The sequence below is a fragment of the Centrocercus urophasianus genome, unplaced genomic scaffold, assembly GCF_019232065.1.
Source record: "Centrocercus urophasianus isolate 14NV4802_14NV808 unplaced genomic scaffold, USGS_Curo_1.0 seq_24, whole genome shotgun sequence".
Lineage (NCBI taxonomy): Eukaryota > Metazoa > Chordata > Aves > Galliformes > Phasianidae > Centrocercus > Centrocercus urophasianus.
Genome location: NW_024884800.1, coordinates 5,158,949 through 5,172,067, shown reverse-complemented (window position 1 = coordinate 5,172,067; position 13,119 = coordinate 5,158,949). Strand labels below are relative to the sequence as shown.

At 48.2% G+C, this 13,119-nt stretch overlaps 1 protein-coding gene across 2 annotated transcripts in view; it reads right to left on the bottom strand.

Moving 5' to 3' along the window:
• Positions 1-13,119, bottom strand: part of PCDH19 (protocadherin 19) — a 51,882-nt gene that overhangs the window by 28,992 nt on the left and 9,771 nt on the right. For both annotated transcript variants that reach the window (XM_042825422.1, XM_042825423.1), the window contains exon 3: positions 161-219. In XM_042825422.1, coding sequence (XP_042681356.1) covers positions 161-219 — 59 coding nt within the window. The remainder of the gene's footprint in view (positions 1-160; positions 220-13,119) is intronic.

Sequence of the window (13,119 nt, the reverse complement as noted above, 5' to 3'; positions counted from 1 at the left end):
ACTTAATAGGCAGTAAATACTGTTTTTAAAATCAAATGATAACTCTGGAAACGTTTTGCATATTAAAAAAAGCAAGTAGCATATAACGCAGTGAGAAAGAACATTAAATAATCAGGATTTGGCTGGGCACACCAAAGAGCTTTCAAGCCAGCCTACGTACCTTTTTATTAAATGAGCTCTGCTGTTCACGTAGTTGGAGTCAAAGGAGTAATTTTCAGTCTGGAAGGAGGAAAAGAAAAGGGAGAAGTTACAGGCTGCTTTCTGCTGGAGTTGGTGTTGGGCTCGATGTCCCTTAGGATCCCTTCCAATTGGGGATATTCTGTACCTCTCTGAAGCAGGCCAGGGCATTGCCTGGCACCACAACCTCTGCCCACCTCAGTGGGACCAGCACCTCGCATGTCCCCCCCCCCCAGCCAGAGATACCCCAGTGCAACCCAAATCCCGACCCATCCAGCAGCAGATGATGACTCCGAGCCCTACACCAAGAAGCAGGCTGGCTGGTGACCATGGAACAATTTGTAGAGAAGAAACAATGTGCCTATGCTCTGTTACAAAACTAATTGCTTTTAATTCCCTGATGGACTCGGTTCTGTGTGTGTCAGTTTGACTGAAAGTTCAAAAGGTATTTTTCTTATTAGTGTATAATTAACATGTTAAAATATTTATTGCATAGATATGTAAATGCCAGCAAGGTAATCCCCTGCCAGAGAATTTAATGCAGGCACTTTCCTTTGTTTCAAATCATTTCACTCAGAGACATTGGCTGTGTTATTAATAAAAGGCAGACAATGGGTGGCATGGTTAAAAGTTGGAAGGGAGTGAAAGAGTGGGAGAAAAGTCAATGGATTTGTCACTTTCAGGCAAAGCCCACTGACAAACACCACAGCTGAAATGCTGTCTTTTAACCTGAGATTACAGAACCTGGGCTCCCAGTTTTCACAGCTGGGATGGAACAAAACATAGGTTGAAAAAAACGCCAGAACAGCAGGATGCTACCAGCAGACCCCAGAGCCACAAATATGGGACATGGTGGGACAAAGTGACAGCCACGTGATGGGACATGGTGACAAACATGGTGGAACATGGTGGAAGTAGTGGTGGGACGTGGTGGGAGTTATGGTGGGAGCCATGTGTTGGGATGCTGCTTGGCATGGTGGGATCATGGCTGAAAGGTAGCAGGAGCCTGAGGCAGCCCCGCAGCTGCTTTCCCTCCAAAGAGCCACCTGGGGATGCTATGGCCTGTTTTTATGGCAATTATGAACATGGTAAAAATAAATGCATGCATCTTTAATGTCTCAATAAATAAAGGAAAGCAGAGGCTGCTGCTAACGTAATCACAACGGCAGGATGCAGGGAGTGGAGTTGCTGCAGCAGAGCCGAAAGTGAAATCCAATCGTACCCCGGCTGAGGTTATACTGCTGTACTGAGATAATAAAGCAAAGGCAGCCTTGGTTAAGTGTGACCTTTTCTGAAATACAGCACAATATCTAATTTACCAAACAGGAGCCTCCCAGAGAGAAACATGCAAGGATCTGCGAGCCGGGGGAGTTGGCCTAGCACTCAGCACAGCTCAGTTATTACTTTCACATAGTAATTACTGCTGTAGAGTCACGCAGGAGATTTACTGCACAAACTACTGGTCCCTGCAGTTCTTGCATCCTTGTTCCTGCAGCACAACTTTGATTGTTAAAGCGCTCTGTGTCTCTGCAGGAAGCATACACATGTATTTTTAAAACACGCAGCGGCAAAGATTTAAGCACTGCAGAACATTTCTGATCCTGCGTCTGCCCATCAGTCCCAGTGCTGCCAACCTGGGGACCTCCAGCAGTGATGGAGGGTGGGAGGCAGCCATGGGAAAGCAGAGAGGAAAATGCATGCCCACATGTTGCAAGAGCTTTAATGCACTCGCGGCACATGGACCAAGCTCTGGATTCCAATGGAGCATCCAAGGCCACTTGAGGGTAATGCTCAACTTGGTACCACCAAAACACCACCCAAACATCACCAAAACCCCACCAAAACCCACCGAAACACCTCCATGTGGTTCTAACAGGCGCTTCTAACAAGCTTCTACCCCAGCCCAACTCCAGCCCTCACAGCAGATCTGACCAACAGCCCTGGGAGCTTTGTCGTTGATACCTGACAACAAAAAAAGCCAAACCCCTAAACCAAGCAAAACCACTGCCTGATGAACAGGTCCGTAAGAATTAGTTTGGTTGGCTAAAGTAACACCTTTCCTATGCAGATTCTCTGCATCACCCACTGCTCAAGATGCTCTGCACCACCGCAGTCATGAAGATGCAATGCCAGAGATGCCATGTACCCCCTCCACTTCCTAGGGGAGCTTTCATCGTACTCTGGAGCTGTCCCCAGGCTTTAAATCCAGCACATCTCTAAAAGAAGCACTACTCATGCAAATCCCTTCCAGATCCCCGGCAGGACAAGGAGCAATAAGGCAACAAGGACTGCAGCCAGGTGTGCTCCAGGTGGTTTCTGAGGTAGCTGGGTACTTATGGGATTATCTGTCAAAGTGATCTCCATGCAGGCTATGGGATCAAACCGGGAGAATAAAACGGCAATGAGATTTTTCATGGAAGAGGTCTGCTTTATAATTTGCATTATTCAATCGAAGCTCACTTCATTTAAATCTAGTTCATCCTGCAAAGTGCAATCACTTACAAACAGAGGCAAAACGACTGGGAAGGAGAACGTCTACAACATGTCAACATTTTAATTGGAAAAGGATACGCTCCCTCTCTTAACGAGGCCCCAAGAACAAAGTCAAAGCACAAAAAAGAGGGACAAGGTAAGGCTTGTTGTGCCGATGAAACAGCATGCTCTTCATAACTCACAGCATCAAGAGTCCAGCCCACATTTTCTTCATTATTTTGGTAAAAGCAAACAAGCTGACACTCTCTTAATGATCAGATCAGTAAAAATCAAAGGAGAAAGGGAGGGTCCTCAGCCTAAGTCAAGGGCCATCCCCAGTGCTGCCCACTCTCACCTCCCGCTCAGCTCAGCGTGAAGGATGCTCAGCGCTCGTCAGGATGGACCCCACACTGTGTGAATACGCCATGTACCAAGGTATGAGGGGGCACTGAGCAGCACCTACATGGTGCCTGTGCTCTCTGGTGTCAGACCACGTTACTGCTTTGCCCTTAGTGGGCAGGCTTGCTTGGAGCTGTGGGGAGCACCCGGCTCTAATTCGGAAAGTGGTTTTAACCGCTGCCTTAGCAACACAAATATAAATACGGCATCAGACACGCTGAGAATCAAGCAATCAGCAGGGACATTTTAAAATTCTTTTTTATTTGTTTCCCCTCCAGCTGTTGTTGAGGGCTCCCATTTTTGTTAAAGAAGATGCAGAGCTTCAACGCAACTCTTCCAGACCCTGGCATTGGGACCCAAAGGGGCTGCAGGAAGAAGCTTTACAACGGGGTAATCAGGGCTGCGTTACGCTGCTGTCCCTCCGCACCTCAATAATTCAGGGCCTGTTGTTCCTGGGTTTTAGCCGCGATGCGGAAAACATACAAATGAGCATCTCTAAAGGGGCGGCTGTGTGCCCTGCACCCAGCTCCAGGCTGTCACATCGCTCTCTAGGCACTAGGAATGCATGGATACCCCAAATCCTTCCTGACCCGCAGGAAGGGGCACCCGTCCCCCCACAGCCCTGACCCACTGCATCTCCGCTTCTCACTTCGGGGTGAAAACATTTCCATCTTTCTACAAATTATTGCCAACCTGCTGCAACCTCCTGCCAAAGCGCGTAGGAACCCTTCAGAAAATCGGCTTCACAAAAATGACACATTTAGCACCACTTTTTCAGAGTTGTCCCTTGAGCCTTTTTTTTTTCCCTACGTGCCTTGTTAATAAAGCTTGCATGTCACCCTTTATTAACCAGGAAACAAAGTGGACCTTTCTCCCAGGCTGCAACGTGTATCTCTTGTTTGGGGTTTGAGCAAATCCTCCCAAAATACATCACCAGGACACACGTGGCCACCAGGAACACAGGTCTGCTGACCAATCATCATGCTGCAGGCACATTCAGGACCAGAGGAATGTCAAATTGTTCACAAAAGCACACACAGTCTTCCCATGGGAAAAGCAGGGCAGGTGGTGCTGCTTCTCCTTTTGCTCTTCAGTCCTGCTCCGTGCAAGGCAATCAATATGTAATAAAACTGCTGCTCCCCACTTGAAAATCTCGCCAACGCTTAATTCTTACAGCCCACGATATATTGTGGGTAATATAGAATATGTGTAAATTGCATGAGAACACTCAAGCTGCACTTCTGAAACGTGGATAATTTTAAAGGAGGGAATGGGTCAAATGAAGTCCTGCTCAGCCATGGCTGGAAGTCATTATCAGTAAGCAAGCTGCTTATTGCCCCATGGGAAATAAGTAAGTGGGCTGAGACTCCTTCCTGCAGGGAACAGGTGCAGCACGAAACACAGCCTCACAGCCACCACCAGTAAAAGTGCTGCAAACAACCAGCCCCAACCAACCAACCAACCCCAAACAAACCACATCGACAAACCAGCCCCAAGTAATCAACTTGTCCCAAACAACCAACTCAAACAATCAGCCCCAAGTAAACCATCCCTGAACAACCAACCCCAAACAATCAGCCCCAAAGAAACAACTAACACCAAACCATTGGCCCCAAACAACCAATCAATCCCAAACAAGCTGCCTCAATCAAAAAAACAGCCTTAACCAACCAACCAACCAACCAGCCCTATCCAACCAACCAACCATCCTCAGACAACCAACCAGCTTCAAACGACCAGTCCCAAAAAACCAAACAACTGACCCCAAACAACGGACCCCAAACAACCAGCCCCAAATGAAGAACCAGGCCCAAACAATCAACCCTAATCATTCCCAAAAAAAACAGCCCAATCAGCCCCAATTAATTGACTCCAAACAACCAGCCGCAAACAAACAACCAGCCCCAAACAACTGACCCCAAATGTGAACACTTTTGGTTATTGTTAAGGGGTATTTAAGAGGAGACACTTGGTGAAGCCTGAAAAGCTGAAAAGGATCTGACCTCTGGCATCTCCCTGTGAAGGCATTTTCCTATATCCTGACTTACTGCTAAAGTAAGAGACTGCAAACTGTAAACTAGCAACACAGCGTCTCTGAAAAAGTAAGTGCATTTAGCATCTGATATTGATGTTTTATAATTAGATATAATACAGCAGATCATTTTCCTGCCCTTGATCAATGAAACCATGGTTGGTTTTTTGGGTTGGGCTTTTTTGCAGACACTCTGATTGCTGCCTAAACCAAATGGAGTGGTGCCTTGCTCAGTTCAGCAGGAACAAGCAGAGACAGGGATGTGCAAACACAGCAGCTATTTAGATTTACTATCCCTGAAATATAAACAGAATATTTATTTCTGACCTTTTAAGTACTAATTCCAAATTTAATGAGGCACAATGAACGTTCCTCAGAGCCAGACTCCATGGCTGCTTAACACCACCAACCCTCTAATTATTATTGCAGCTTAAATAAAGGGCATTTGGTTCTGATGGACGTTATTAAACGCTGAAGGAACTGAGTCCAGCCTCCATTTTCTCCAGATAAAATAAAAAGCATTGCAGAAAAATCACTGGGAGAGTTCAGCCTCTAGCATCACCCCGCTCATCAGAAATGAGCAAAAGTATCAAAACGGATTGCATGACGGCGCTGCCATCCCCACTAATCCGCTCTGAACTCCTGTCCCCTCCCCAAATAAGTACAGGCTTTCTCATTTTGGTCTGAAAATGGATCGAAGGCAGGAGGAAAGGAGCTGCAGTGATGTGATTTTGAGAAAGGGTATAGGATTAGAAACCCAGATTGAATCCTGAGGGCGGCGACACACAATGAAGCCATAATTACACTCCTGAAAGCCGCAAATAATATTACCCGTTTGAATTTGTCAACATATCAGAAATCTACAGCATCGTTATGGAGAGCAAAAAGGCAATAACAAAACCCCTTCCATTCACATCCAGCAGCAAACCTCTCCAGCGGCCGCCGCACAGCCAGGAGCTGCCATGGGCAGCCGCCTAGCACCAGCATCGCAGAACCCAAAGAAAAGCACTGAACCTACAGTGGGCATATCGGTAGGGGAGGGCAAACTAACAGCCTGCAGCAGGCTGCCAGCAGCCCCTACCTGCAGAATGCCTTTTGGGGAGGAGATCCCCCAAAAGGAAGGGTCAGTGCCCCCCACGGGCACTCTGCTGCAAGCTGGTACCCTGCAGGGGCACGGTGACCCACACACCTCCCAGCAGGCCTTTCCCATCACCTGTGCCTGCGACTTGCAGCTGTATCATGGATCTATGGATGCAGCTTCCAACGAGGGCTGCACCCCTCTTTAAGTAGTGCAGGAAACAATCTGGATCTAATCAGCAGCCCTGAGGTAATGGGGCATGACTTACAGATTTGTTAAAAAACCTTTCAGAACTGTCCTTTGCCTGCCTCCTTCTATTAGGAATGAAAACAAATATAACAGAAGAACCTTTTTTCAAATGTTCCCATTGCCAGAGCTAAATAAAACTCCTTGTCATTCACCCTCTGGAGTGGCAGGTCAGAGCGGTACCTTTCACAAGGAACAGAAGAAATCACAGATTTGTCACCGCAGAAGGGAAACCAAAAAAAAAAAAATCACTGCAGCCAAGTTAAAAATACAGCAGGCGTCAGCGCAGCGCAGCAGCACGGGGACACGGAGGCAAACCTGCTGCTCCAAGGGCTGTCTGTGACAGCACTGCCATCCCCGTGCCACTCTGTGCCCACGTCACCCATCTCCCATCCGTCCCAGCGGTGGGGGAGCCCGCCCCGTCTGAGGAACCAGCTGGTAAACACAGCCCGTGCGTTACACAAAGATGCCAAAACCTTACTACTTTGTGCTCCTTCCAGTTAATGTACCATAGCCGAGGATGAATTGCTATTACAAGGAACTAAAAATAAAAATGTTTCAGAGGCCGTAATTGGCTTGTCTTGTTGGGCTTTTTAAGGAGCCAAAGTACCAGTTCCAGGCTATTAGCCCTAAGGTTGTAGAAGAATAGTGTAAAATATTTCTTCATTAAAACTATACCTTCTCCATAGAGGTGTTTTTCTTAGGGATTTTTTTCCCTTTCCTCCTTCATTTTTTTTTTTTACTCTTTTCTTTTTAAAAGATGTGTGTTATCAAATAAGCTTTAGTTAAAAGAGGGCTTTGAAAGCCCAGGGGTGATAAAAATAGACAAGGCTCTTTGCAGCTGGAGAACCAGCCAGAGCCTTCAGCCATGGATTCAGGTCATTTTCCTACAAAGTTTATATAATGTTCCTCAGTCACATCTGTCAGCTTGGGCCATTTTTAATAACTGGCATCAAATCCTCCAGGAAAGGAGCGAGTGTGGGATGGGGACACTCACTGGCATGGGATGGGCACTGCTGGCATGGGATGGAGACTGCCACGAGCCTGGGATGAGGACTGGTGGCATGGGATGGGCACTGCTGCCATGAGATGGGCACTGCTGGAATAGGCTGGGAGAACCACCAGCACGGAATGGGAACCGCTGGTACGGGATGAGGACTTCCACTGGGACAGGATGGGAACTGTTGGCATGGGATGGGGATTGCTGGCACAGTGACTGCAAGCCCCAAGGGTGTCCAGTGAGCAGCAGCTACCTGTGCCCGGTGTCTCCCAGCACCTGTATCTGCAGCTGGTGGCACTGCTAATTGTAACCACAGCCTGAGAAGCAACAGGAATGCAGAGTGCTGCCTCCCTTCCTGGCAGCTCCCTCCCACCCCGCGGGATGTCACAGTTGCAGGATCATCCCCAAATGTGTCGTGCAGGGGATGCCCCTGGGATGGGAATGACTTTTTCCCCCTCCACCTTTTGAGCTCTTCAGTCCTATTCTATTATTAACAGCACTGGCTGCTCCGATGACTCGGTATCAGCAATGACAAATCCAAAATCATTTATTCAGCAAACACTTGTTTTGAAAGAAACAGATGCTGTGCCTGAGCGAGGAGCGGGAGATCTGGCACCAGTCAGCCATCCCGATGAGGCACGAGCAGAACAGCAATAACTCACAGACATCTCAAATGGTTTCAAACCCAGCATTCAGCCCTGTCACTTAGAGCCTGCCCCGACGGCCGCTGGGTCACAGCACACCGCGCTGCCCTCTCCACCCACAAAAGCATTCATCTGCACAGAATTAAAGCAATAACAACAACAGCAGCAGTAACGAGGCTGACCAACGTGCCGGCAGCTCAGCAGAGGGATTACCAGGAACCCTCGAGCCCCCTGGTTTTGGCACTTTCCCTTCCAAAGTGCCAGATGTTTACAGCTTTGGTCTTGCGAATTGAAGGCTGCTGCTGGAAGAAGAATACATCTGCTAGGTACAATTGCTATTTTTTGATAGTGTCTAGGCAATACCTTGTTAAAAAGGGCAAAACAACAGTTATTAATTACCCTAATTAACCCAATTCATAAGACACATTTGTGTAGCTGTCATGACAACTGCTTTGACTAACTTGCCAAGAATAGCTTAGCTGTCCATTCAAATAAATCCCTGATAATTACTAGTCTAGTTTACTGGGCTTCTGTGATAATAATAATTAGTGCTACCGTACAAAAGGTCGCACTAAACAGTTTATGAATGATGCATTTCACACGGGGCTTACACGGCTCACCCAGCACCCAGAAGCGCGGCCACGGGTCCGCGTGGCGTGGGCAGCACCGGGGGGCAAAGCCACCACCATCACAGGGAGCTGACGCAGAGGACAGCTGTCGGCACGGCGGAAATCTACGAAATCGCCCCATTTAGAATATATTCTGATTAAAAGGCACATATGGTCCTCATTGTCCACTCATCGTTACCTATCGCTACAGACATCTGCACGTCAACAGGGTCTTAATCTTTAAATATGTGCTGCTCCAGCACGCTCCTCCCACCTGAACTCGGCATTGCTCCTACTGACGGAGCGACGCTGTCACTCCAGGACGAGCATCGCATCGCCCTGCCCCACGCAGCAGGTCGTGGCTGCGGGCAGCGAGGCCGGGCAGGCGCTTCTGACATCGCCGTGGTGTGAAAAGCAAAGCGGCAGAAGTGACACCTCGGTTCGCAGCAAAGCTGTTCCCCCAGCAGCTCCAAATTCAGCGTGGGTTTCGTCGCGTTAACCCCGGAGTCGGCACACAGGGAGCCACGGTCTCCCATCTGCCTCTGGGGGAGGATGCGCTTCAGGTCCCTGAGGGGTTTGGATCCAGGCCGGCTGCATTCATCACTCACAGCAAAACAAGGGCTGGGAAACAAGGGGCTTTGTCAGGGCATCGTGGAGAAGGTGCAGAAACCTGACGCCGAGCAGCAGCTTCCCCAAGCGGAGCCTGCAGCTTGGTTCAATATGTCAGTGCCTAATGAAGGCTTCCCCTATGTTCTGCAGGGTATCATCATTCTCCTCCTAATGAGCATGTGTTAATGGCATACTAATGCTGACAACAACCAAGTACGGAGAACAAGAGAGGAACAGGTTGGAAATTAGGAAAAACTCCTCCAAAAAGTGGTCAGACTCTGGCACAGGCTGCTCTGGGTGTGCTGGGGTCACCATCCCTGGAGGTGCTCCAGGACCATGGAGATGTGGCACTGAGGGATGTGGTTATGGGCATGGTGCAGGTCGGTAGATGGTTGGATCAGATGATCTCAGAGACCTTTTCCAACCTTCACGATTCCATGATTAATAGGAAGGAAACAGGTTCCAAAACTCTTCCCATTTCAAACACAGAGCTTCACCCTAAGGCAGTCAAACTGCCTTATTTCTCCCCAAACCAGGGACACCTGCACAGCAAGCAAGGGGCAGGACCAGAGGACCGCATGCAGACTGTAGGAAGAGCCTCTCCCAGGGTATGCAGGGCTAGGCGCTGTGTCTGTGCCAGCAGCCACATGGATCTGATTACCAAATGCCACCAGCGGTGGGTCCACGGCAGAGCACCCAGCTGTAAATCTGATCCTGGAAGCTGGGCAGGAAGCCGGCATGCTGGGTTTGCACGATGGGGTTCATGCAACTTCAATGGATGGAAAACAACACACACTCCGGGTGCTCCTCCAGTTTTTGTCTCCTTCATTTGTGTTCCTTTGGAAGAGCAATGTCCGTGCTGCGGCACCAGCCTGGCTATTTTCCAGCAGACCGCCCAGCGCACCTGAGCGCACGCACAGCTCCTACATCATCCGGGCACGGGGCCCCCGGGCCCCATACATCACTGCACAGCACAGACAGCTCCCAAAATACATCCGTCTGCGCACATGGAGCGCCGCAGGAAGAGGCAGAGAACCCTGCAGTCGTTACACTCCCGTGTGCCCACACCAGTGCTACGTTCAGATTGGCAGATCGATAATCGATGCCGCGATCAATAGCAGGGAATTTAGCTACATTATAAAAACAGTAAAATCAGCCAATAGTGAGAAATGACTATTGAGCCCTCTGTTTTCTGTACTCACTTAGTCTAATAATGGTGAATGATATTTTCCAAGTGCATTATTCAGCAATAAAAACACAGAATTATTTGATCTCCTCCTAACCTTTATGATTCTAAGCACTCCTTTTGACCCAGATTGAACAAGGCAACATCTGCAGAGCCTTTCACAAAATTGTACTCTGCGTGTACTATTGTAGGTCCGCCGCCAAAGATAAATGTTATTATTTTAAAACCATCATCGTACTAATAGATGAGCGCGCACACTGCATTAGCACAGCCTGCAGATCTCTCGCGTTGGTGAGAAAATGCCAGAGGGTTTTTGCTTAATGGAATTTTACATACCTGACTTAGTATGGGTTAATGCAATCCACCAACACAGGAATTCTAAAACCTGCCCTGTGGCATACACCTGCCGTTACAAAAGATGGTGTAATCCGACAAGCTCACATCCCCGTGAGGGCGGCGCGGCGTTCACCTCCCAGTCTCCAACGGGACGCAGAGACAAGGAGCTCATCCACACGGCCCCACAGCACTGCTGGGGTCACCCGGCGTCGCCACCAAGGCACTGACCACTGCTCCAGCTGGCACAGTCATCGTTTCACTCCAGAACTGGTCAGGAAGCCACACTGGGACACCACAGCGATGATCCCACAGCCTTTTCTCCATCAAACCTCCCACTGGTGCAATGCACGTTGCCCAAACAGAAATATCCCAAAACACACTTGGAGCTACCAATGGGCTCGGTGTCACTTTGCTGCTGGGATGCTTCTGGGGATGGTGAGAGGGACCCCAGGATGAGATCTGTGCTCTGTGCCGTGCTCATGCTTGCTGCCTATGCCAAGCACAGTCTAATTTAAATTATAATTACTCTTATAGGTACACAGATTACAACTATTTATGCTACAAATAAGACCATCCTGTATTTTAATTACCAGAAAATGATTGGAACTCAACTATTGCCTCTGCTGGGAACAATATCTGATCATTTATTTAAGCGAGGCTGTGCACAGCCCCATATACAACCTGGCCGGGCAGCAGGAGCAGGCACAGCTGCTGGCACTGTTATGTATTTATATTTACATATGTATCTATGTATAAAACTCAGAGGGCAACAGCATTAACCCCAGGAAAAGGCAGGCTAGAAGAAAGGAAGGGCCAGAGGATGAAAAAGCACGTTTGTAACTGGGCTGCTCTACTGTATTCAAAACACCCCATCTCAAAGCGATGCTGACAAAGTGACAGACCAGGGACCAGGACAGGTTGTGCAATTTTTTGTGTCACAGTCAGGGGCAAAGGGAATCGTAAAACCTGCAACAGTTCAAAGCAGCATCACCTGCCCTGCAGTGAAGCAGGGGATCTCTCAACAACTTTCTACCCTTCAGCTCTTGAAGGGCAAAGCAGGGAGCACTGGAGTGAATTCCCAAACAGTGGGACATTGGTTGGCCACAGGACAAATCTGAAAGATAACAACCCTACAGCACTAGGGCAGAAAGGGACGGCAGCTCTGCAGGGTGACCCTCTGGAGACAAAGCCCATCTCTGCTCCATCCTCAACCCATCAGACTCCAAGCTCAAAGCAGGAAAAGGAGCCAGAAGGGCACCTGGCTGAGGGCTTCTGACCCAAACACCTGGGAAGTCTCCAGGAGAAAAACATGGCCCTGTGTAAGGTTACCCAAAGGGGATGTGTGCTTGATCCTAAATATTCCTTTGCATGCAGGTGCTTTATGCAAAACAAATTACAGAAGGAAGCCACAGGGTTTGTGTTGTTCGATACAACAAGAGCTAATTTAGAAATTACTCCACAAAAGGCTATAAATAGTGTGCAAGACCATCCTTTGGATGTAATTTTTAAAAAGCTTACAGTAAGTCTTTCCTAATTTAAGGGAAAAGCCTTATCTACCATGTGTAAATACACTCATGGGAGGTATATTTTGTAGACTTGACAAGTAAGAATTATGCATCAAATCCAAAATTCCTAACAGCAAAGCAAGATGGGCTGTTGTACTTTTGGTAGAAGCGAACCATAAAACCCCAACAAAGAGTATGGAAATAAATTATATACATCTCACTACAGAATCATACTATATCCCAAGTTGGAAGGGACCCGTAAGGATATTAGAGTCCAAGCCCTGGCTCCACACAGGAGCAACCAAAAATCAAACCATATGACTATGCATATAATTATTTACTGCATACAATACACGACCCTACACACTTCATGTACTTACATAAATACACATAATTTCATACACTTCTACAAATACATCGGACCGAGACCATCTTTAAAGTCCTTTCCAACTCAAGCCATTCCACGATAGACTATAGAAAGCATATGGTGCATTATATGTTACATATGATGTATAGTCCAATCATTTCCATTCCCAGCACTCTACAAGCATCAGAGAAGAGGTGGATGTCTTCCCCACACGGCTGCCAGCACCACGCCAGCCCTGACCCACATTGCCCCACGGATGCCAGCAGCAAACGCTGCCCCATGGAGCCAGCACAGGAGCTGTCCGGTGCTGAACCCCACACCGCCGAACCCAGCGCCCGGCAAAGAGCGGGAGCGATGGGCGAGAGCCACTGCACACCACCAACGAGAGCTGGAGCACTTACCCCGTCGCAAGGCATTCAAATGAACTTTTCAAATCAGACAGCTCGAGGAATCACATTAC